Source organism: Dipodomys ordii, unplaced genomic scaffold (assembly GCF_000151885.1).
Source record: "Dipodomys ordii isolate 6190 unplaced genomic scaffold, Dord_2.0 Scaffold7, whole genome shotgun sequence".
Taxonomy (NCBI): Eukaryota; Metazoa; Chordata; class Mammalia; order Rodentia; family Heteromyidae; genus Dipodomys; species Dipodomys ordii.
Window position 1 is genome coordinate 6,819,047 of NW_012267223.1, and position 22,040 is coordinate 6,841,086.

General features: G+C 37.6%; 1 protein-coding gene across 1 annotated transcript in view; it reads left to right on the plus strand.

Moving 5' to 3' along the window:
- Cep112 (centrosomal protein 112kDa) overlaps positions 1-22,040 on the plus strand; it is a 338,584-nt gene that overhangs the window by 241,666 nt on the left and 74,878 nt on the right. Inside the window, exons 22-23 of the mRNA XM_013008835.1 lie at positions 11,855-11,917; positions 18,358-18,507. Coding sequence (XP_012864289.1) covers positions 11,855-11,917; positions 18,358-18,507 — 213 coding nt within the window. The remainder of the gene's footprint in view (positions 1-11,854; positions 11,918-18,357; positions 18,508-22,040) is intronic.

The following is a 22,040-nucleotide window of genomic DNA, read 5'->3' on the forward strand; positions in this document are numbered from 1 at the left end:
ACACACACACACACACACACACAAATTGATTTTGGAATAATTTAATTAAATGGGAAGTTGTTTTATTTACGACACAGTGGGATATAAGGGAAACTGATGAAAATGCTTTGCTTTCCAGCTCATTTCTCTTTCTCAGGTACAGGGATAGAGCAGGTAGGAATGAACAGATTACCTGGCAGTGCTTGCTGATTGGCAGCACCCCTGTGTCTTCTACGCATAGCCTTGTCTTCCTCTGCTTCCAAATCCACTCTCCTTAAATCTAAGCAGCTTGATGTTACTTCAGGTTACTAAGCCCTGGAGTTGGCCAAAGTATGGTTAAATGTTCATTTAAGCTTGGAAGGAGGTTGTCCCAATTTCTGGAGCCTCGGAGGCACAGCCCACTCACCACATCAAGGTTACTGGGCACCAGTGCAGCCTGTAATAAAGTGACTTCCATTGCTTTCGTTCCTGTCTCCTTTGTGAAGAGGCATAATAGCAAGCCAGGATCTCAGCCAAATATCACCAGTATTGTCATAACTCTTTAAGAGTGATATACCTGTTACAGATCTTCAGCTGTTGACTCAAATGTAAAAATTTTACTCTAGTCTCAGCTTCTGTCTTGAACCTCTGCTTAGTGGTAGAGCAGAAACTTGAAACTTGTCCTCAGTAACCTGAGCCTCGCCACTGTCCACCTGCCCAGATGGCAGGAAGGCCCCAATTGCTGTCATGTCAGTTGTGGTGGGTGAGGTAGGGCCTCTGATCTGGCATATCATCTACTAGCCAGATATCTACTGTCATTTACACATCCATCCCTCTTTGAAAGCCCAAGCCAGCATTCTCTTAGCTACTTCCACACTGTTCTCAAACATGCAGGGAATTTTACATTCTCCCTTCTGGGGAATATTGCTGAGCCCACAGGGAACTGGGAACAGCAGTGGTGCTGAACTTCTGAGGCACTACTTAGAAAGCCTATGGGTGAGGGTAAGAACCCATCCGAGGTCAGCAGCCTCTGGCCTCCTGGCCTGGGAACACACGGCATCTTCTGTTCTCAGAGTAACTTCTACCTATGTGACCGCTTTGTCTTTCCCCCTCTCCCACGTTTATGTCAGAAGGCTTGACAAAAAATGGGGCCTACTTAGGGGAGACACAGATAAACACTTTCCTCTGCACTTCAGACTTCCAGACCCCTGGCCTTGGGTACTTTTCTAGGTGGGGGTTAGGGAGAAAGTAGGGAAGCAGGTAGGGTAAAACCAAGCATGGTAGACTCATCCAGTGGGCATATAGTGCTAACCCCCAAACTTACCCTTAGTTTCCCCTGCAGTTTACTGTGTCATCCTTCACTGTAATGTTGTAAAGACAGAATGCCAAGCAAGGAGGACCGGCAAAGAGGAAAACTTACAAAAATATATTGTTCAGAAAAAATCATCAAAATATTTCACAGGCTTTATCCTATGTATTCCTTTTTTTCTACTCATCTATTTTCATTTTAAGATAAAAATAGCTTTATTGTAGTTTACATACCAAAAAGTTCTTGCTTTCAATGTGTAGTTCAATGATTTTTAATAAACTAAAAGAATTGTATAACAATCACCACAATCCTTATTTACCCTTAAAATCAGAAAAAAAGAACATTATTAAAAATGACCTCTTATTACAGCAGTGAAAAGGTCATTAGAGAATTGAATAGAGGGGACAGGGTCAAATTTCAGGGCATTAAGTAAAGAATGGGTAGTCACCAAGGAGCTCAGTAAATATTTCTTGAACTAATAAGTCAATGACAATGGAGGCAGAGGGAAGGATAACCTTTTCAAGATGTGTGCCTCCTATGCCTAAGAAGGAAGAAAAGAAAGCCCGGTAGCTCAGAAACCCCATGCTCCGCAAAACCCACCCCTGCTCTGCACGCTCCGGTACCTTGCAGGTGGCTGCATTTACTTCTCCTTTTCTGTCAGTTGATTCCTATTCATCCATACCTGGATAACCTCTGACATATTTTCTAACATCTGCTCTCAGCTTCAGTGAGGATGATAATAGCAACTACCTCTGAACTTTTCAAGAGGTCTAGTTGTGTCAGTATGCATAAAGCATTTAGTTCAGTAGAGTAAGAGAAAAATTAATTACTTGTTTGTTGTTGCTGTCATAGTTGTCAGTGTCATCATCATTACTTTTAATATTCACCTCCCGTACGATATATTTCCTCTTTAAAAACACCATCTCTATTTCTTTCATGACTCCTATTATGCAGTATTTTATGTATTGACTTATCTCCTCCCATATGCATTGTCTTTTACTTCTCTATAAGTATATGGTGCCTAACGTAGTAGTATTGGTGAAAGTGACACTGTTCACAGGGTTATATCAGATTTTCAGAAAAATTTGTGTGTGTACATGTTAGTACATGAATACATGTTAGGGTATATAATATGTTCATAGGAGGAAAACTGATCTCTTAATTGTCACATGGAAGTGAGTCACTGTACAAGAAAATCTTGCTAATGTGAAAGGAGACTAAGAAAACTAATAATGTGTGGTTTTCAACACAAGTACAAAAAGTACAATTCACATTTGGCTGGAGTGATATTACTACTTTGATCAACTATCATGATGCAATTTCTGCCTACTTATTTTCTGCAAGAATTTATGGGGACTTTGTATTATTTCTTTCTTAGATGTTTGATGTAACTCATTTGTGAAAGCATTTGGGAGTGGATATAAGGATGTATTTGTGTGTGTGTGTGTGTGTGTGTGTGTCTGTGCGCGCGCGCACGCGCACGCGCACACACGTGAGAGAGAGAGAGAGAGAGAAAGGAGAGAGGTCTTGAGTTTTCTCCTTTTTTCTTGAGTTAATTATGGTAATTGTATCCTTTCAGAGACTCATCTATTTTGTTTAAATTACTGAAAATTCATACTGTGTTAATATTTTTACTATCATATTAATGTCTATAGAATCTGGTAAAGATGGCCCTCTTATTCTTGCTGTGGGTAACTTTTGTCTTTATTTTCTAATTACTGTATCAAGAAATTTACCATCTTCGTTCTTTAAAAAAATACTGTTTGGGCCCATTGATTTTCCTTTTTTTGTTTTTTTTGTATTAATTTTTGCCATTTTATTATTTGTTTTGTTTGTCTTACATTTAATATGTTGCTGTTTTTTATCTTCAGCCTTATATCACTTTATAACTTTTCTTTTTGTTAGTAAATGTGAATTTAAAACTAAAAATTATTTAGCTGCATTCCATAAATACATGCTTCTATTTTATCTAAAAGTATTTTCTGTTCCTTTTAAAATTCTTCTTAGAATTTTGGAGTATTACTATGTACTTCTTCAACTCTTCAAATACTTGGAGAATGAGATACATTTCCATCATGATTTCATATTTAATTTTGTTTCAGCCAGAGAGAATATACTTTGTATAAGATCAGTCCCTTTTATATTATAATTTGTCTCATGGCCTAGAATATGATCCATCAGGTGAGTTGATAGCATTCTTAAATAATTTGTATTTGCTTGTTCTGTCAGTTTCTGAGAAAGTATTGAATTCTCCTCAGTGAGAATTCTCCTCCTTGTGAGTTTGCTTATGTCTCCTTTAGTTCTGTCAGTCTTTATGTATTTTGAACCACTTAGATTTAGGTACATGCATAGTTAGAATTGTTCTACCACTTCTATGAATCAAAACTTTGAGTTTTAACTCATAAAAGTCTTAGTTAGGTTTTCAGTTGTTGATATATTTTACAAAATATGCTTTAATTGTAGCCTACTTTTTTACTTACTGTTGGTACATCAAGTATGAATTGTAATTTCCTTTCAAATTTCATGCTCTCATTTCCCTATTCTTTTCCTGTCTCTGCAAATATTACCCATACTATACTGCTTTAATATTGCTTTTCACAACAATTTGTCATTTAAAGAAGCTTGAAAATGAAAATAAAAAGTATATCGTGTGTGTGTGTGTGTGTGTGTGTACTTAATCATTGGTGTCTAGCCAGGTTTCTATATACCAGAATTTTTCTTTGAAATTCTGTTGTTGTTGGTTTTTTTTTTTTGGGGGGGGGGTCCAGTCGTGGGGCCTGAACTCTGGGCCTGGGCGCTGTCCTTCAGCTCTTCAGCTCAAGGCTAGCGCTCTACCACTTCAGCTACAGCGCCACTTCCGGCTTTTTTCTTTTTGCATATGTGGTGCTGAGGAATCGAACCCAGGGCCTCATGCATGCAAGGCAAGCACTCTACCACTGAGCCACCTTCCCAGCCCTGTTGTTTTTTTTTTTTTTACTTTAAGTTAGAAAGGATATTTGCCCTAGATATGTAGTTTTATATTGACATATTTTCTTGAAAGAATATCTTAAGTACTCATTTTTTTCTGACTTGAATAACATAAATGTGAAATCATCAATGTGTCTTTTTAATATATGGGTTGTCTAACTGCTTTTAAGATATTATCCTTCTTGTTCTCTATAATTTTATTATAGTTTATTTTGATGTGGTATTTTATGTTTGTCATATTTTGTTCAATTATTTTTTGGGCTTGTGGCTGTAGAGAATTTTTTTCAATTTGGAAATTTATCGACCATAACATTCTCAAGTATTTCTTAAACCTTCTCCTTCTGGGATACAATTACACATATGTTAAAGGGTGTGGTATTGTCTCAGTAACTACTAAGACTACTCACTATTCACTAAATTTGCCCTTTGTCTCTGGGAATTGTTTTCAGACGTGTAAATTTCAGTCCGTATATAAAGTGGTTGACAGTTCTCATCTACCAAGTAAAATGCTATGCAAACTGCATAGCAGAGAAACGAGCTCACAGGGCTAGCTGTTGCCTGAAAATTTGGAGAGACACCAAACCACACGATGCATAGAGAATACTAACTTGGATAAATGCAAAAAACAAAACTATACCAAAACATATTATAAAAATATAAAAGATAAAGCAATAAAGACAAAATTTGATGGATATAAGAGGTAGGTGTCCACTTTCTAAGAAAACCTGCAATTATGAAAATGTGGAACAAAATATTTAAAGTACTGAGACAACCCCATACAAGTGTAGAATTCACTGCTGTGAAAAAATATTCTTCTAAGGTGAAGGAGAAATTCAAATTCATTCTTGAACAAAAATTAAGGAAGTTTGTTGTCAATAGATCATGTATTATAAGATATAGTCAAAGAATTTCTTTAGAAGTAAAATAATATAGGCTATAAACTTGTATAAAAAAGAAAAGTAAAACAAAGTTTTTTTTATCATTAACAAATATTCTTTTTTTTGGGGGGGGGGGTTCCAGTCGTGGGCCTGAACTCTGGGCCTGGGCGCTGTCCCTCAGCTCTTCAGCTCAAGGCTAGCGCTCTACCACTGAGCCACCTTCCCAGCCCAACAAATATTCTTAACAGATTCAAAGTAGTAATAGCCAAAGTGATCCTGTACTTACACAGACTTTTATGTATGTGAAATAATCTCAGGAAGTAGGAAATTAGTATTTTGCTACATAAGACATTCACCTACCTACCTATTCAGTATTACTTGAAAGTAAAATATATTTCAAACTTTAGGAAAACCACTAACAATTAAAATTATTACTGATAGGCTAAGAAAGGAGAGAAAATAGATTTATACACAAAAAATGCTCCCTGTAAATCACAAAAGGCAGAAAAAGAATGGAAAACAGAAATAGGAATGAAAAAAAGCAGTGAATTAAAACAAGTACTAATTATTCAGACACTGATCCAATGGGTTAGCTTGTTCTCTACAATTGAGCCAATTTCCATGTCTGGCTTTTTGCTTGTTAATTGGAGTTTCATGGATTTGTCTGCCTGAGCTCTGTTCTCAGATTTCAGCCTCCTAAGTGGCCAGGATTACAGGTGTGAACTACCAGCACCTGGCTTTAGTAATGACTTTAAATGTCAGTGGCCTAAACATGCCAATTAAAAGACAGAAGTTGTCAAAATGGAAAAATAAACAAGACTCAACTCTATATTGTCTACAAGAAACCTACCTTGAGTATACTTAGACTAAAAGTAAATGGTAGAGAGCAAAAGTAGCTATATTAATTTTAGACAGAAGACAAGGCTTACTTTAAAATTGCTGTTTTTCTTCTCTTGTTGTTACCTCTGTTCAGGATATCCTGCAGGTGATGGTATGAAAATTATGTTTCTAGTGAGGTACTGGAAGCTCATGCCTGTAATCTTAGCTACATAGGAAGCTGAGATCTTCTGAGGATCACAGTTCAAAGCCAGCCCAGGCAAGAAAGTTTCTGAGACTCTTATCTCCAATTAACCACAAAAAAAAATAGCTGTAGCTTAAGTGATAGAGTACTAGAGTTCAAGCCCCTCATGCCCAGGAGGGAGGGAGAGAGAAGTGAAGAGAGGGAAGGAGGGAAGGAGAAAGGAAGAGAGAGAAGGAGGAGGAAGAGAGTAAGATTTCTATATAGAAATTAGAGCTATTCATTCAGTTAGTTATTTTTGATTGTACTAGGGTTTGATCTCAGAGCCTTGTCCTTGCCAGGCAGATGCTGTACCACTTGAGCCACACCTCTAGTCCTAAGCCTTTTGTTTTATTTTGGTTTTGAGTGTGTTTTACTTTATAGCCCAAGCTAGCCTCAAACTCTTTGTCTTCTTACCTCAGCCGCTGAAGTGCTGGGATTACAGATGTGCACCATTGAGCTTTAAGACTTAGTTTAAAATAGTTAAGCCTAATCTAATTTATATAGAGAAATGAAAAGTATTTTTCAATTATTCTTATTCAGCTCCAAAGTACTGTTAGAGTATTTAATACAAAGTAGTCTCACTTTATCTGCAGTATTGAATATTCCAGTGAACCCTAATACTTCCTAAAATCCTGAGACTTATACTATATTTCCCAGGCCCTTTCTTTCTCATCTAAATGACTTCATCTTGTATCTCACTGTATATTTCTCCACAGTCTGTATACAGTTCTCAAGCCCAGATGATGTACCATTCCTCTCATGGAAAAGTGGAAGCAATCTGAACCTTTCACCACTGTTCTGGGAATCATTAGCCTGCACTCCTAGCCAAAGCCATCTCCTACCCCTGGAACTCGGGATTGTATCCTGTATTAGTCTTCCCAGAGGACCATCACAAAATACATTAATTGGTGGATTAGACAATGGAAATGAGTTAGGGTTTCTACCTATGAATGTAGGGGTGTACTGTTTACTATAACACATTCTCTCTCCTTTAAGGATATATCTTAAGTAAATATCTGGTGTTATCTGTGTTTCCCTCTCTACTGCTAGAATATTCCCATCAGCCTACAGATGTACTGTTAGTTCCCTGTTATCATACAGAAAAATCCTCCTCCTCTTCCTCCTCCTCCTTCTCTTCCTCCTCCACCTCTTTTCACTCACTCACCTCCTCTACAGTCTTGTCCCCATTTTGTCCCATCTCAATAATGAATGTCTAATAAACATCTCCAAACTTAATACATCCAAACTGATTAGTGGATCTTTTCCTAAAAAATCTATTCCATCCATAGTTTTTCCCATGTCAAATAATAATAATCTTATTTTCTAGTTGCTTAGGACAATTCTTGAAGTCTTTCTCTATTATCTTTTTTGTAATGCAACCTATTCAGCTGGTTCTCCTGTCAGTTTTTTTTAATGGAATTTGACTGCTCTCACCTCCTCTGTTGCCATCCTGTATTATTTGCAGTAGCCTCCCAGTTGCCTTCTTTGTTGGATTTTTAGCTTGAACAGAATCTATGCTGATCTTTTTAGAACACTTCTTACTCATATTAAATCCCTATTCCTAGCGAGGCACTGGTGACTCACATTGTAATACTAGCTCCTCAGAAAGCTAAGATCTGAGGGTTGCCAGCCTGATCAGGGAAGTCTGTGATACTTATCTCCAATTAATCAGCAAAAAGTTGGAAGTGGGCTCTGGCTCAATGGTAAAGCACACATCCTTTAGTGAAAAAGCAAGGAAGACCATGAGTCCCTGAGTTCCTGGCCCAGTACCTGCGCAAAACAAAGAAACAAACAACAACCAAATCTCAGCAGTCCCATGTGAGATTCCCCAACCCCTGTTCTCTCTCAAATATATGTTGCTCATGGAAGATGTTGCATCTGACTCAGCAACACTGTCCTCTGCACTGTGCTTTTTCCATGGTTTGCTGGTTACTGTCTCAGGGTTCTAGCATCAACGCTTTCTGGGGCCTGGATGTTCTCTCCCTGGAGTTCACCATGACTTCCTCATCTCCTGCAAGTATTTACTCAACTATTGCCCTCTCAAAGAGACCTGCTAAGACTTTCATGTTTATGAAATTACAAAGCACTCTTACCTTTCATCATTTCCCTACCCTTCATCATCTTCTTTGCCTACTTTATCTTTCTCTATGGCAATCAAACCATCTAAAATATTACTTTTAAAAGGTATGTTATCACTCGGGCTAGCCAAATGTCCTATCACTTGAACCACATAAGATAGGGTCTTGATAACTTTTCACAGCTTCAAATTCACAATCTTCCTACCTCCATCTCCTGAGAAGCAGGTATTACAGTTGTGTACCATCAAGCTCCACAAAAATTGTGCTATTTACTCTAGTGGATAAACATTTCATAGAGGTAGGAAGAGATTCTTGCTTATGTGTTCAATGCTATAGTTCTAGAATTTAGGAATGAGTCATTTGTTTTGCTATGAAGGAACTGGTTTGGGTTACTGAGATTCAAGAGCCAGCCAGCCACAGTCCCTGCAGAGGAACTGCTGCTGGCACATAGTCTTTCTTTACTGACCAGCATCTTGGAGAACTAACTCTTTCTTTATGACACTGTAATTAATTTGTGGATTTTCTAGTGAGTAAATGTTTTTAAAGCACTTAGAATAGTGCCTTGCACATGGTAAGAGCTCAATGAGTATTTACTTTAAAAGCAACAAATACTTCTTTGAGCATTTTGTGATAAGTAACATTGGCAGAATGTGAAACAAGACCAATAAACCTCAAGAGGTTCTTGAGGCTCTAATTCTGTAATGGAGAGGGTCCTTATTAATCATTGAGCTGGTATTGAGTCCGACACTTACTAGAAAAATAGCAACAGTCACATGCCCCATCTACTCTGGAGAAAAACAAAACTACCCTGTGCACTCAATGGGAGTGTAGATGCAGAGATTTATAGAATGAAGTCCACGAAGAATTGCTTTTGAACTTAAGTGCATGGAACATATGGTTATGAAAAGTTAATTTCAGAAGTATGGGGTTGGGCAATATTAAGAAAAAGGGCTGTATATGGTATCTTTTTCATCCTTTAAATGAACATATTTGTGCCAAGCAATATGTGAAGGACTTGTACCTGTCTTTCAGGGTCCCACAAACTAGCAGAAGAGACACGTAAACTAGATGTCAGGAGTTCAGCCTGTGCTATATAGGGACGAACTCAGAGTAAGTGTCTTCTTCCTCTCATTGTGACAGTGAAATAAATCACTGCCAGGTAAACATGGTAGACAGAATCACTTGTTTGTCTCCACTCTCTGAGGAAGTCCTGTTAAAGTGCAAAGAATGAAATGAAAAGAGGGGCTGGGGATATAGCTCAGTAATGGAGTGCTTGTCTCCCAAATTTTAAGAAGGAAGGTGATGGAAGGAGGAAGAAATTGAGAAGAACATAAACAGTGGTTTTTAACCTTAGTTTAACCCTGACTAAACATTAGAAATAGCTGCAGAGATTTGTTTTAATTGCAGTACCTGGTCTGTATACCAAATGAATGAAGTCAAAACTTCAGGATAATCCAGGCATTTGTATTTATATAGTACACTTTTTGCAGTGACAGAGAGAAGAGATAATGGTGGTACATATAAGAAATTACAGCATTTTTGAACTTCAGAAAGGACTGATTCAAAATGGACTTGGCCTAACTAAGCATAACAAAATATGAATAGCTTTTGGGAGAAAAGACAATATACCTATTACAAGCAGCAGAATCATCCATGTTGCTCAACTTTAGGGAATCTTGAGGAATTGGAGGGATGAGGTATGGAGTAGATGGGGAATAAGTAAGTCTTTAAATGGATTTAGGGAATGGATAAGAAACAAACAAATGACAAGATTACCCATCTTATCTCATTCACTTTGCCCTACCCTTCAATTGTTCCTGGAGGGTTCTTAGGTAGAGTTGAGGGCAAAAATGAAGACAGAATTGTGCAAGAATGGCCAGCTTCAATAGCCAAGCACCCTTTTGCAGACCAGGAGCCAGATCTATGCTGCCAGTTCTTACCCTGAAGGATCAGCCCATGAAGAGACTGGCACAGGAGAACAAAGCACCAATGAAACATACCATGGGACATCCAACCATCCACAGGCTGTATAGATCGGAGCTGCTTCCAGCCAGTTTTATAAGATCTCACCTTAAACAAGAAAGCACACTAAAGAATGCTAGACATTTGAGAAAAGTGCCTGAAGTGAAAGACAAAGTAAATAAGGGAACTCTGACAAAACACCCTTTGGTGAACTGAAAAACCTTTAAGTATATATGTGGATAGGCGCACACATAGTTGTTGACAGGTTAGATAGGTAGATAGATTAGTGACCTCAAGAAATACCAGAACTACCCTGTGAGGCATTATACACTGTGCTCTGGTGGATAGAGCCTTGGGCTCTGCAGCCAGGGGGGAGGATGAGGACTATGTCCTGTCCTATCACTTCCTCGCTGTGTGATGCTGGGCAGATTACCTAACCTCCCAATGTCTGTTTCCTCATTTGTGGTTATGCTGCTGTTTTAAAGAACAAAAAATCTTCCTTAGACATTATAATGATGCTGTCAGAATCTTTTTTGATACAAGATGAGGTTTTAAAGTAGACATAAAAAAAATAGCCAGACACTGGTGACTCATAATCCTAGCTACTCAGGAAGCTGAGATCTGAAGATTGCCTTTGAAGGCCAGCCTAAGCAGGAAAGTCTATGAGATGCTTATCTCCAACTAACTACCAGAAAAGCTGGCAATGGAACAGTAGCTCATGAGACAGTGTTTGCACCTTGAGCAAAAACACTCAGAGACAACAGCCAGGCCCTGGGTTCACGCCCCCAGGACCATGACCTAAAATACAAACTTAGAGGTATAAAAATCAGATTAGACAGAGAGATGCAAGCAGATGCATAGACAGGATGTAGAACATTATGAGAGTAATGACTCAAAGTTTTCCCAAAAATGAAGACTGTAAAACTATATAATTGACAGGAAAAGGGATCCATCTAGGGCATGTCACTGTGAGCTTTCTGAGCACTGATAAAAGTGAAGATCCCAAACACTTCCAGAGAGCAAAACATGGGTTACATCCAAAGGATTAGAGCTTGAAGAACATAGGAATAATCAAGTTCTAAGCAATGTGGACTTACTCTGTTTGATTTAGATATATTTGTCACTTCAAAGGACAGGTCTGTGTTGGGCAGGGTCGGGGCTCAACTCTTTGCTTATTGAATCCAAAATTCTCATATCTGCCTTTGTCCAGGAGTACCTATTGCTTTTATTTTTAAGCTGATGTGAAAGAGTATTAAATTTGCCAACTTCTTTTCCTCCTCTTTCAATTTTCTGTCCCCTTTCCTGCATTTCTCCTCCCATTTCTTCCTTCTTCCCCTTCTTTGCCTTCTGAGCTTTCACACTTTTGCTGTGTCTATTTTTGTCTCTCCTCCCTTTCTCTTTCTATCCACAGAAGTCTTGTGTTTGTCTAATAAATGGCAGGAGAGATCTCTTTTTTCTTTAGCTTTTTAAGTGATGAATAGTTGGCCTAAGATCAAAGACAAGCCCTGTGGTTTTCTGGCTGCCCCAGAAGGGCGGTGCAGCTGGCGGGTGTCCCAGCTGCCTGGTGATAGGCATGTGGAAGATATACCAAGCTCACAGGTCACTGTGTGTGTGTGTGTGTTCATGTGCGTGTGTTTTTCAGGCCAACAGCAGGCTGAAGCAGATTGAGAAGGAATATACTCAGAAGCTTGCCAAATCTTCCCAGGTAAGCATCAAGAAAAGAAACAAAACAAAGTAAAACTAATACAAGAAGCAGAAACAAAACTAACACATCAAAGCCTTTATGCTTCAGAGTTGAATTACTTCTCAGTAAATTTACTTCTCAGTAAATGGCATATTGAACCATTTCAACTAATACACACCCTCTGTCTCTGTCTCTATCTCTGTCTCTGTCTCTGTCTGTCTCTCTCTCTGCCTCTGTCTTTGTCTGTTTTTTTTTTTGCCTTTGTCTCTCTGTCTCTGTCTTTCTGCTTCTCCCCCCACATCTCTCTCTCATGCTCCAATGTTGTAAAACCAGCCTGTACACTTGAGCAAGCCCAGGCTGAAATCATTTCAGAAGTACAGGAGATACACACCTACATTGTGATGTAAGCGTGTTGATACCATCTGTGCTTTTCTGCAATATTCCATTTCACTGCACCTAAGGGCTACTTGACAGCATAATTCAAAATGACAGCTCTAGGTTAAATCAGCAGTTCAACTCTGAGTCTTTTGGGGAAAAATAAAAGAATTGTGAGTTTATCTATTCTTGCTGTGTGTTATAGTTTTACTCTAAGATCCAACAACTGAATACTTGAAATATAACTATATAAGTAGTTATAATGTTATTCACTACTATCATTTAGGGAATCCCAAGCATTCTTTAGAGATATGATTGATTTTAGAACAAGTAAATCCTATTTATCTTCTTTGCAGATGGAGAAATTAAACAATTTGGTTTGTAGGCTTCATATATAGTCCTTTTTAAATCAGCTTGTCTTGGTGTCTTTCCATGTATGCAGAAGCAAAATTAAGTATCACATAGTAGGACTAACAACAATACGACAACAAAATGGTAATAGTTAATGCTATGAACTCTTAACTGCTGATAGTTAGTCTTTACTCACAGTACACAGGTTGCAAACTCTTACTGGCCCCATTTTTCCAGTTAAGAAAACTGAGACTCAGAGAGACAAAATCACATGAATGAGTGACTCAGCCAGGACTCAGCCTGGGTCTGACTCCAATGTGGTGATCCTGAGGCCCAGCCCCTTACATTTTTAATATGGTAAAACTTCATTGGCAGTTATCTGTAAATGTCCTCAAATCTATAATTATTCCTAAAATGTTTATGTTCTACTACTCTCATCCCATTGCTACTACTCTCATCTCATAACTCTTTGCTTAAACAAAGAGTTATACATGTTTATTCAAGAGAGGATGATAATATAATGTCCTGGTTGTCATGATCTAGAGGAAAAAGTATGAAGAAATGTCCTTTTTAGTTCACTGAAAAAGATTCTTCCCATCAACTGGATTTGTTGGTGGGTGAGAGAAGGTAGTACTGGAGTTTGAACTCAGGGTCTTGCACTTACTAAGTAAGTAAGTGCTCTATCACTTGAGCTATGCCCCAGCCTTAAAGAAATCTTACTATTCCAAAATTCCTGGCTGGTATACACCTACATTCTGCTTATTTTGCTTTATGTTAAACAGAAGAGGCAGACTGAAAGTGAGATATAAGATAACTAATAAAAATGCTTAAGTAATGAGAGTGTAAACAGGAATACTTAAGTTTATCTAAAGGAATGTATGAAGTAGCCTGATTATATGACATTAAAGCAAATTAAATGTAAGTTAATATGGAAGAAAGCCTGAGCTTTCTACAACCCGAGATTTGATGCCAGTCCTACCACTGTGTGTCCTTGAGTAAGCTTACCTGCCCTCTTTGGAATTCAGTTTCCTTATTTGTCAAAGGTTGAAAGCATTACTTACCTCATGAGATTGTTTTAAGTATGAAGTAGAACAATGACAAAATGCACTATGCCTCATACATACTAAAGAGCTTCATAACTGTTAGCAATTTTGTAGTAGCATGAAAATTGCAATAGAGAAAAGAGGAAGCAGGGAAGAAAGTTTAAAAGGTCTGGAAGGAAGGAGGAATTATTTCTTCAGATAGTATTGAACTCGTGCCAGTAATCCTAGCTACTCAGGAGGCTGAGATCTGAGGATCACGGTTCAAAGCCAGCCCGGGCAGGAACATCTATGAGACTCTTATCTCCAATAAATCACTAGAAAACCGGAAGTGGCACTGTGGCTCAAGAGGTAGAGCATTCGCCTTGAGCTGAAGAGCACAGGGACAGCGCCCAGGCCCAGAGTTCAAGCCCCATGATTGACAAAAAACAACAACAACAAAGTATTGGAGAATTGATGAGATTTGGGTGCTATTTTCCTAAGTAAAGACATGAAGGAGAAGGAGATTGAAAAGCCAGCCAGTAACATTTCTCATGTACTGTAGCCACTATTTTATAAACGAAAGGTTAATGTGATACCTAATAAGAAAAAAGAGCCAGAAGCCAGTGGCTCACACCTGTACTCCTAGCTACTCAGGAGGCTGAGGTCTGAGGATCATATTGGAAGCTAGCCAATGGCAGGAAAACCCATGAGACACTTATCTCCAATAAACTACTCAGAAAAAGCCAGAAGTGGTGCTATGGCTCAAGTGGTATAGTGCTAGCCACCCAGGCCCTCCCTGAGTTCAAGCCCCAGGACCAGCAAAAAAAAAAAAAAAAGAAGGAAGGAATGAATGGACAAACGAACAAAGGGAAGGGAAGGGAAAGAAAAGGAAAAATAACCTCAGGAAGGATTTTAGTAGCATAAGAAAAGATGACCCAACTTTTTCTTAGAAGGATAACCTCCTGTTTTGTTTTCCCACCTCTGAATACATGTAAATATGGCTGTTAATATTGATATCTATAAACGGGCATAAGAAACATTAGTCTACAATGCTAGTCAATTCTGAGAAACAGGTTATTTTTAAATGAACATTAAGAACCAGAAGCATGGATTGACTTTTTCCACTTTCAAGTTCTGGTTTGCTGGAATCTCTAACTCATATCTCATCATGCTGTTGCAAGTGCCAGAAGCAAAGTTGCTTAATTCTGTTTATCAGACTTTGAAAAATCTCTCAAAAAATTAATGAGTGCATTCATTGATGATGGCTGAACTGGCATTTAAGAGAGCATCAGTTAAACTTGGAACATATTTTACATACTTTCCTCCTTTAAAGGAAGTTATATAATCTTTCAGATCTTATCAAGCCCTTAGGATTTAGTAGTGTGTGTACAACAAACCATGGGCACACTTGAAGCTGACTCCTCCTGAGATTTTCATCATCTGCATGGCATTCTCAGCACTGGCACTGTCTCTGGGCACAATCCCAGATGACACCTCCATCTTATTACATATTTGTGTCTTTTATTTCACTATCACATATTAACCTTGCCTTTCAGTTTTAATGTAGATTCCTCACTCAGCTCAGTCATTTGATAGTCATTTTGTAAAAAAGAGATGGTGCCATTTTGCAATAGTATGCACACTGAAAATGTGAAGAGGACCGAAGGTGAGCTGCCTATCAAGCCCACTCAGTGCCAAGGGACCAGCTCCCTTTCTCCCATCGGATGCAGATTAGTGCCCATAGACACAGGTGCCACACGTGTTCTACTCTTCAAGGTCTTGTCATTACCCAGGGAAGCAGCCAGAAAACAGGGTGCAGCAAGGGGCCACTGCTTTCTGTGTGTGTCAGGAACTCCAATACTTGCCTGCCCTTCCTAACTATGGCTTGTCTGGTTTGTTGCATTCCACAGAAAAATTTTAGGAACTAATATCTCAAACTATACCACAATCTGAAAAACAACAGAATGAATTAAAGATTATATGTATCCTCAGTTTGGAATTCTTTTATTTTAGGATCTTAAATAAGACCCCTAACATTTATGCATGTGTTCTTCCATGGGTTAGGTTGCTGCCATTATCAGCCCAAAATAGTTCTTGTTTTCCAAGATACTAATTTTTAATAACTATATGAAATGTTCTAATTCTTTTTCTGAAGCTAGCACATGGATAAACAATTCAGAGTAGGAACATTGGCAGTCTCTTATAGTTCTAAATTAGGATTCAATCAGAATTGGAAGGGTTTTATTATGATATAGTCACAATACATACAATGTATTTGCTTTCATTCTCTTTAGGCACATTTTAATGATATTATTCTGTGAAAAAGCTAGATTATCTCAATACTATTTGCCAGGTTTTTTTTATTTGCCACAATTATAGTTCTACTACTTAACTATGTATAGAGTGTTAGTCATATGCATTGAACTGAGGTGAAAATAGTCCATTTTCTTATCTAATTCTATGGCTCATAGGCCTAAAGATCATGCCTTGTCCCTTACCTAAAACATGTACATTAATCTGTTTATTCTGTTTAATGCTCAGTCCTAAAATATGTAAACATTAAATCTTATTCTTAAAACCCATGTTGCTGCTCTACATCATCATAACTGTCAGTCTATCAATCAATTTGTCTAGCCAGTGTTTCACCTCCAGTGTTTTGACATCCTTTCCCTGGTGTCACCTGCACAAGTCATGAATATAGCTTTCCAAATATAATCTCATTATTTCTCCTATAAGAATCTCCCTTCTACCCCTTAAGAAATAAGGATTCATTTTCTGCACAAAAGCAAGTATGCTCTTCTCAGACCATCCTGGATTCCACTTTCAGTTCCTCCAAAAGCTACATTTGTTTCTTTTTGATGTGCTGTTTTCCTAAATCTTTTAAAAATGATTTTAAGCCTTTGTGATCACTTGAAATGCCCTCAAATATTTTTATCTTTTGCTAATCCCAATCTTTATATATTGAAGAAAAGTAGGGGTTACTTTAAAAGTTACTTTAATGTACCTTAAAAGTACATTAAAAGTGTACATGTGATTAAATTGGTCAGAACTAAACATACACACAAAACAATTGAACCTATCACTTCCATAAAGTTTTAGTTTATGCAACTTGAAAAATGGAACTATTTTTACTGTTTGAATCTCTGTTCCTATATGGTATCAATTTTAAATTTCAGTTTAATCCAAAGAAATGGGGCTCTTTCTTACCCCCAGTTCATCTTCTGGCTCTATAACTGGGAGTTGATTATTCTGTCCTTCAGTTTTTGATACTTATTGTAACAACCTATCCTGTTTCGCAGAAGTGCTAGGAAAATGTAATTGAGTGGATGCCACAGTGGAAGCAGCATCTAATCACAATGTAAGCAGCAGATGAAAGCTATCTCAGTAAATGTTCTTCCACACTGTATGTGGCAGAAGATTCTCATTTGCATTTAATAATATTAACATAATGCTATTACACTTTATCTTCTCACAGTCACCCTAATATTTGATTATCAGTTCTAAACTTGGTTACAGTGAGTTTGAACACTTATAAAAAACATTCTGTATAATGCTATTATTTATTTCAATAGAAACAACTAGTATTTCTATCAGACTGGGTTTCTGAGGACTCTATGAAGTTTCTATTATTTTATGATGCTGTGACCTGGTTTTGTTTACAATTAATAGTGACAAAAAGTAACCTGGCTCCCCTCTTAGCACCAACAGAATTATATTCTAATACTGTTTCTTTTATTAGAAGAAACAACCATTTCCTGCTTTCAAAAAGTCATCACAATTGAATTTGAAAGGAAATGGAGACATCCAAAGCAAAGGAACAGGAAAGCTCTCTGTAGACCCATTAAATATCAGAGATCTCTTTCCACATGTTCATTGGGGAAGTTGGAGTGAACCCTGTCCAGGAAGGAACCAATTCTCAAATGTAGACAGTTCTGGAGTCTCTGAAATGGCAAGATGCAAACCAAAATAAACTGTCATGAATATGTAGCAGTTAAGAAGAAAGCAACCTATTTGGAAATATAAACTTCCCTTAAACCAAAACCCTGTTGAAAAGTCAAATCCACTTGTTAGAGGAATGGATTAGTGCAATGATACATCTGTGGGCTTCACCTTTTGCCTGTCTCCTTAGTTGGAAGTCATCTTCAACCATGTCAAATATCTGACCTTTCTCTGTGCCTCTGTTTCTTCATTTATGAAAGAAAGGTGATAACACTTATCTAACAATAGTGACACAGAACTTGGAGTCTTTAACACAATATGCAGACTTTAGTGAATACTCACAAGTTATTGTATAGAATTAGGTGACCATGGAAATGACCTCTGTTATTTTGGGTATTAAAGTTCAAAAATTTATGAAAGGCAACATAGCTTTTCTTATTCTAATAACTATATTTCTCAGCAAAATAAAAATCTGATGCTTTTCATATTTTTGAAATCACAGATGTTATTCTGATGAGTAAATATTGAAGAATGTTATAGTGGAAATGTCTTCCAAATACACTTGGTTTAGCAGTTGTTCACCATTCACAATTTTATTCTAGTCTTTCATTGTGTGGAATTTCATGCATTATAATGCATGATATGTTAATTGAAAATGTTTAGTTTGTGGGATAGAGTTTTGCCAAATCCATTCTTTTGTTAAGCATAAATACATATAAAATAGATGCCTCTCACTGAAGAATTTGAAGTTATAGCATGCTGTTTTCATTTTAGATCATAGCAGAACTTCAGACAACCATTTCCTCTCTGAAAGAGGAAAGCAGCCGGCAGCAGCTTGCTGCAGAAAGGCGGCTCCAGGATCTTGTACAAAAGTTTGAAGATGAGAAGAAGCAGCTGATTAGAGATAATGACCGAGCAATCAAGGTAATCTGAAGACTTCAGTAACCAGTGGTACCAGCTGCTTTAATGTAATTAAAAGGAGGCTGAAATCCCAGCAGTGGGCAGATGAATGCAGGTATCTGGCTTGCTCACACAGCCTGCAGTAATTCCATTCACTGGATTCTACCTTTGATGTATCCAGTGACTCAGGCTGACTTCCCTCTAACAGATTACATGCCAGCATAAAAAGTCATTTTTGGCAAGCTCAGTCCATTCACATTGGACAAATATTTTTTTTAAAAAATACCTTGTCCTTTTTCTTGAAAACCACTTTGGAATTGTCTCTTGAAATTAGAATGACTGTTTCAGTCCAATACTGCTGCCTAGCACATTCAGAACTCAGCCTCCAATTTATAGTCTGTTCATCCTTTTATGATGTATTCGCATAATGAGAAATAACCTGTTTGTTCCAGGCCTGGATTGCCAGCATTTGATGTGCTTTGACACAGTGCAGGGTCGATTGTTGCTACTGAGAACCAAGGTAGTGTCTAAATGACTTCTGAGAATCACACCTTAATAGCAACAGAAAAATCCCGGATGTGATTCTTTAGGTGATAGGCAGTTAGATCTCAAAGTAGTTTTTTTTTTTCTTGGCTTCATAGCAGTGGATATTATTGTAAGTGTCTGCATCATGCTGTGTTTAATCTGTGAGGATAAGCATCTGGAAACCTTTAAAAAATAAGGCTTAAAAGAGAACAAAAATTTTTAAAAGAATTCCCATCAAAAGATGATTTTTCAGTGACTTTGTTGTAACAATACTTAAAGCATGTAGTCATACAGAGCAAAGAAAAATAAGTTCTATATATGGAGGTATATATTTCTATATATCCTTTAAGCCTGGATGGTATTGAATAGCATAAAAAGCCTTCAGAGATGGAAACTTTTGAGGCCAGTATATCAGCCTCCTCATTTTACAGGTGAGGATGTAAGATTTTGCTAATGACATTTCTTCTGTTTATTTATACCTGTGGGCTTTTTTCCCTACATATGTTTGGAGACAAAAAGTTTATTTTTCAGATTCTGGTGATTTTAAAACACCTTTCAAAGGTTTTTTTCACTTACAAATACCCCCTTTTCTCTCACACAGACATCAACAAGTTGTAGACTTTGTTTGAATTGTTCTGGCTATATAAAAGTTTCATTTTAAGTGAATTTCTTTTCCACTCATGTCTAAATACCATGTGTGAGTCATTTTGAAATTTTAAATAAACAATGGAATCTTCCTGTATAAGCAAAAGGAAAAAACATGAATTAAGTTGCCCCTAACAACATAGTTCTAAAGTTGTTTTGTGATGACTTTTTAAAAAATAACTATAACTATTATAATTGCTATTTTAAATGTTTTCTTTTTTGTCTGAGATCAGGACTTGAACTTAGTACCTAATGCATTTGCTCATTGGCTAGCTCACTTACCAACTGAGCCATGCCTCCAACTCCTTAAATGTTTTAGTCTTACAGTTTTAATCCACCTACCTGTTAAAAGGGGAGGACATTTTGATACTAATTTCAAACATAGCTCCAAATCACAACTGAATTTTTTTTTTTTGGTCGTCCGTGGGGCTTGAACTCTGGGCCTGGGCGCTGTCCCTCAGCTCTTCAGCTCAAGGCGAGTGCTCTACCGCTTGAGCTACAGCGCCACTTCCAGTTTTCTGGTGGTTTATTGGAGATAGGAGTCTCACGGTCTCTCCTGCCCGGGCTGGCTTTGAACTGCGATCCTCAAATCTCAGCCTCCTGAGTAGCTAGGATTACAGGCGTGAGCCACCAGTGCCCGGCCACAACTGAATTTTAAAATGGTAGTGCATATAAAACACATTTTAACAAAACATATGCACCAAAGTTACTTGAAAATAATTTAAATCGTAGATAAGATATAATTCAGTTTTGATTCGTTCATTTTTTTGTATAGAGAGTGGAGTGTTTTTCCTTTACTACTAATGTACATCAAAGTAGCTAATAATAATAATAGTTGTTATTGTTATTATTAGTACTCATACCCTTGGCTTTTTTTTCTAGGATGCATCAAAAATATTGATGGGGGAGTTGGAGAGTTAGATGAGGGAAAGAGTGCTTGCCTAAAAAACATAAAGCCCTGAGTTTGGTCCTCAGCACCATAGGGTTGCAGGGGTGGGGGGGAGCTAAAAGGAATTAATGAAGAAATAACAGGCGATATTTATTCAGCATGTAGCATAGTATATGCTAGACTGTCTACCAAACATCTCATCCATCTCATGTTCCATTGCTCTATTTAAATTTCACAATAATTTTTTCATTTCAAACTTTGAAAACTCATCCTGTGAAACTACAAAATTAGCAAATGTCTTGAAATCTGAATATGAAAGCTAAATAACTCTGGTTTATTCATGCAACACAATCTTCAAAAATGTAAAGAAAAAAGTAGATCTGAAGATACAATAATCTTATTACATTCTTTAAAAAAGAGAAGTTCCTTTTATTTTACAATCCACAGTCCTGCTCCAAAATGTATCATTTTATTGTCTTGGTCATGGATGTTTCCAAGATGGCAGTTTTCTTCACTCCCATGGGTTCTGGCCGTCAGAAATCCCAGGCCCTCCTTTACTGAAGGAGGTTAGTCCAATTGGTGTTGGTTATCCCTGCCAGTGTTCTTCCTCATCTTTGCTTCTGGAATATTTCCTCTGGCTCATCATCTTTCTCTTTATTAAAAGCTGCTGCGATTGAAAAAGGTTTGGTAGCAAGAGTCAGAACAATTCTTTAATTTTATCTGATCCAAGTGTGATAGATGTGTCTTCCTTGTTCACCTATGGTAAATCCAAACTTAGAGACTCTTTTGTAAGCTTTTTGGGAGATCTATAGCTTCGTTTTCAGTTAATCACTTCTCAGGCCATGGCTGGGACTTTCCCTTCCATTACTCCAGGACAGCTGGCTGTGGCTTTTTAACCTTCTCTCCTGCCTTCCTGCTTTCCTGCCTGCCATTTTCCCACCGTGGCCTTTTCTATCCCACCATGGCCTCTTCTACCCAAATCTTTATGAGGAAGCTATTTCCAGTACAAAGATTAACCAGCCCAAGATCATATTATCTAACAACTGGTAGAGCCAACTCCAGTCATTTTCTTACTTGAGAGCCTAAGGTCTTTAAGTACGATAGCAAACCTTCAGTATCCTACATTGTATCTATAAAAATAAGTCAACCAAGGACCCAAACGGACCTAGAGATGCTCCTTCTATCCTCCCATCTGTCTGAATTTTTGCCACAAAGTTGTTTGATTTGTACATTCCAATTATATTTGAGTGTTTTATGTATACATGTATAGGCACATGACAAACATAGACACTCTAAGGGAGGTACAGTCACCAAGAGGGTTAGACTACGTCTGCAGATATATCAACAGTACTGTGGAAAAGGTAGGCATGCTAACTGTGAAACCTTTCAGCTGATAACGAGCTGAGTTCTTTCAAGTCATTGATCAAGAATGGAGAGCAAATCCAGTACTCATTCCACCAGAACTCACAGTAATGTCTGTGAGTATTAAAGCCAAGCT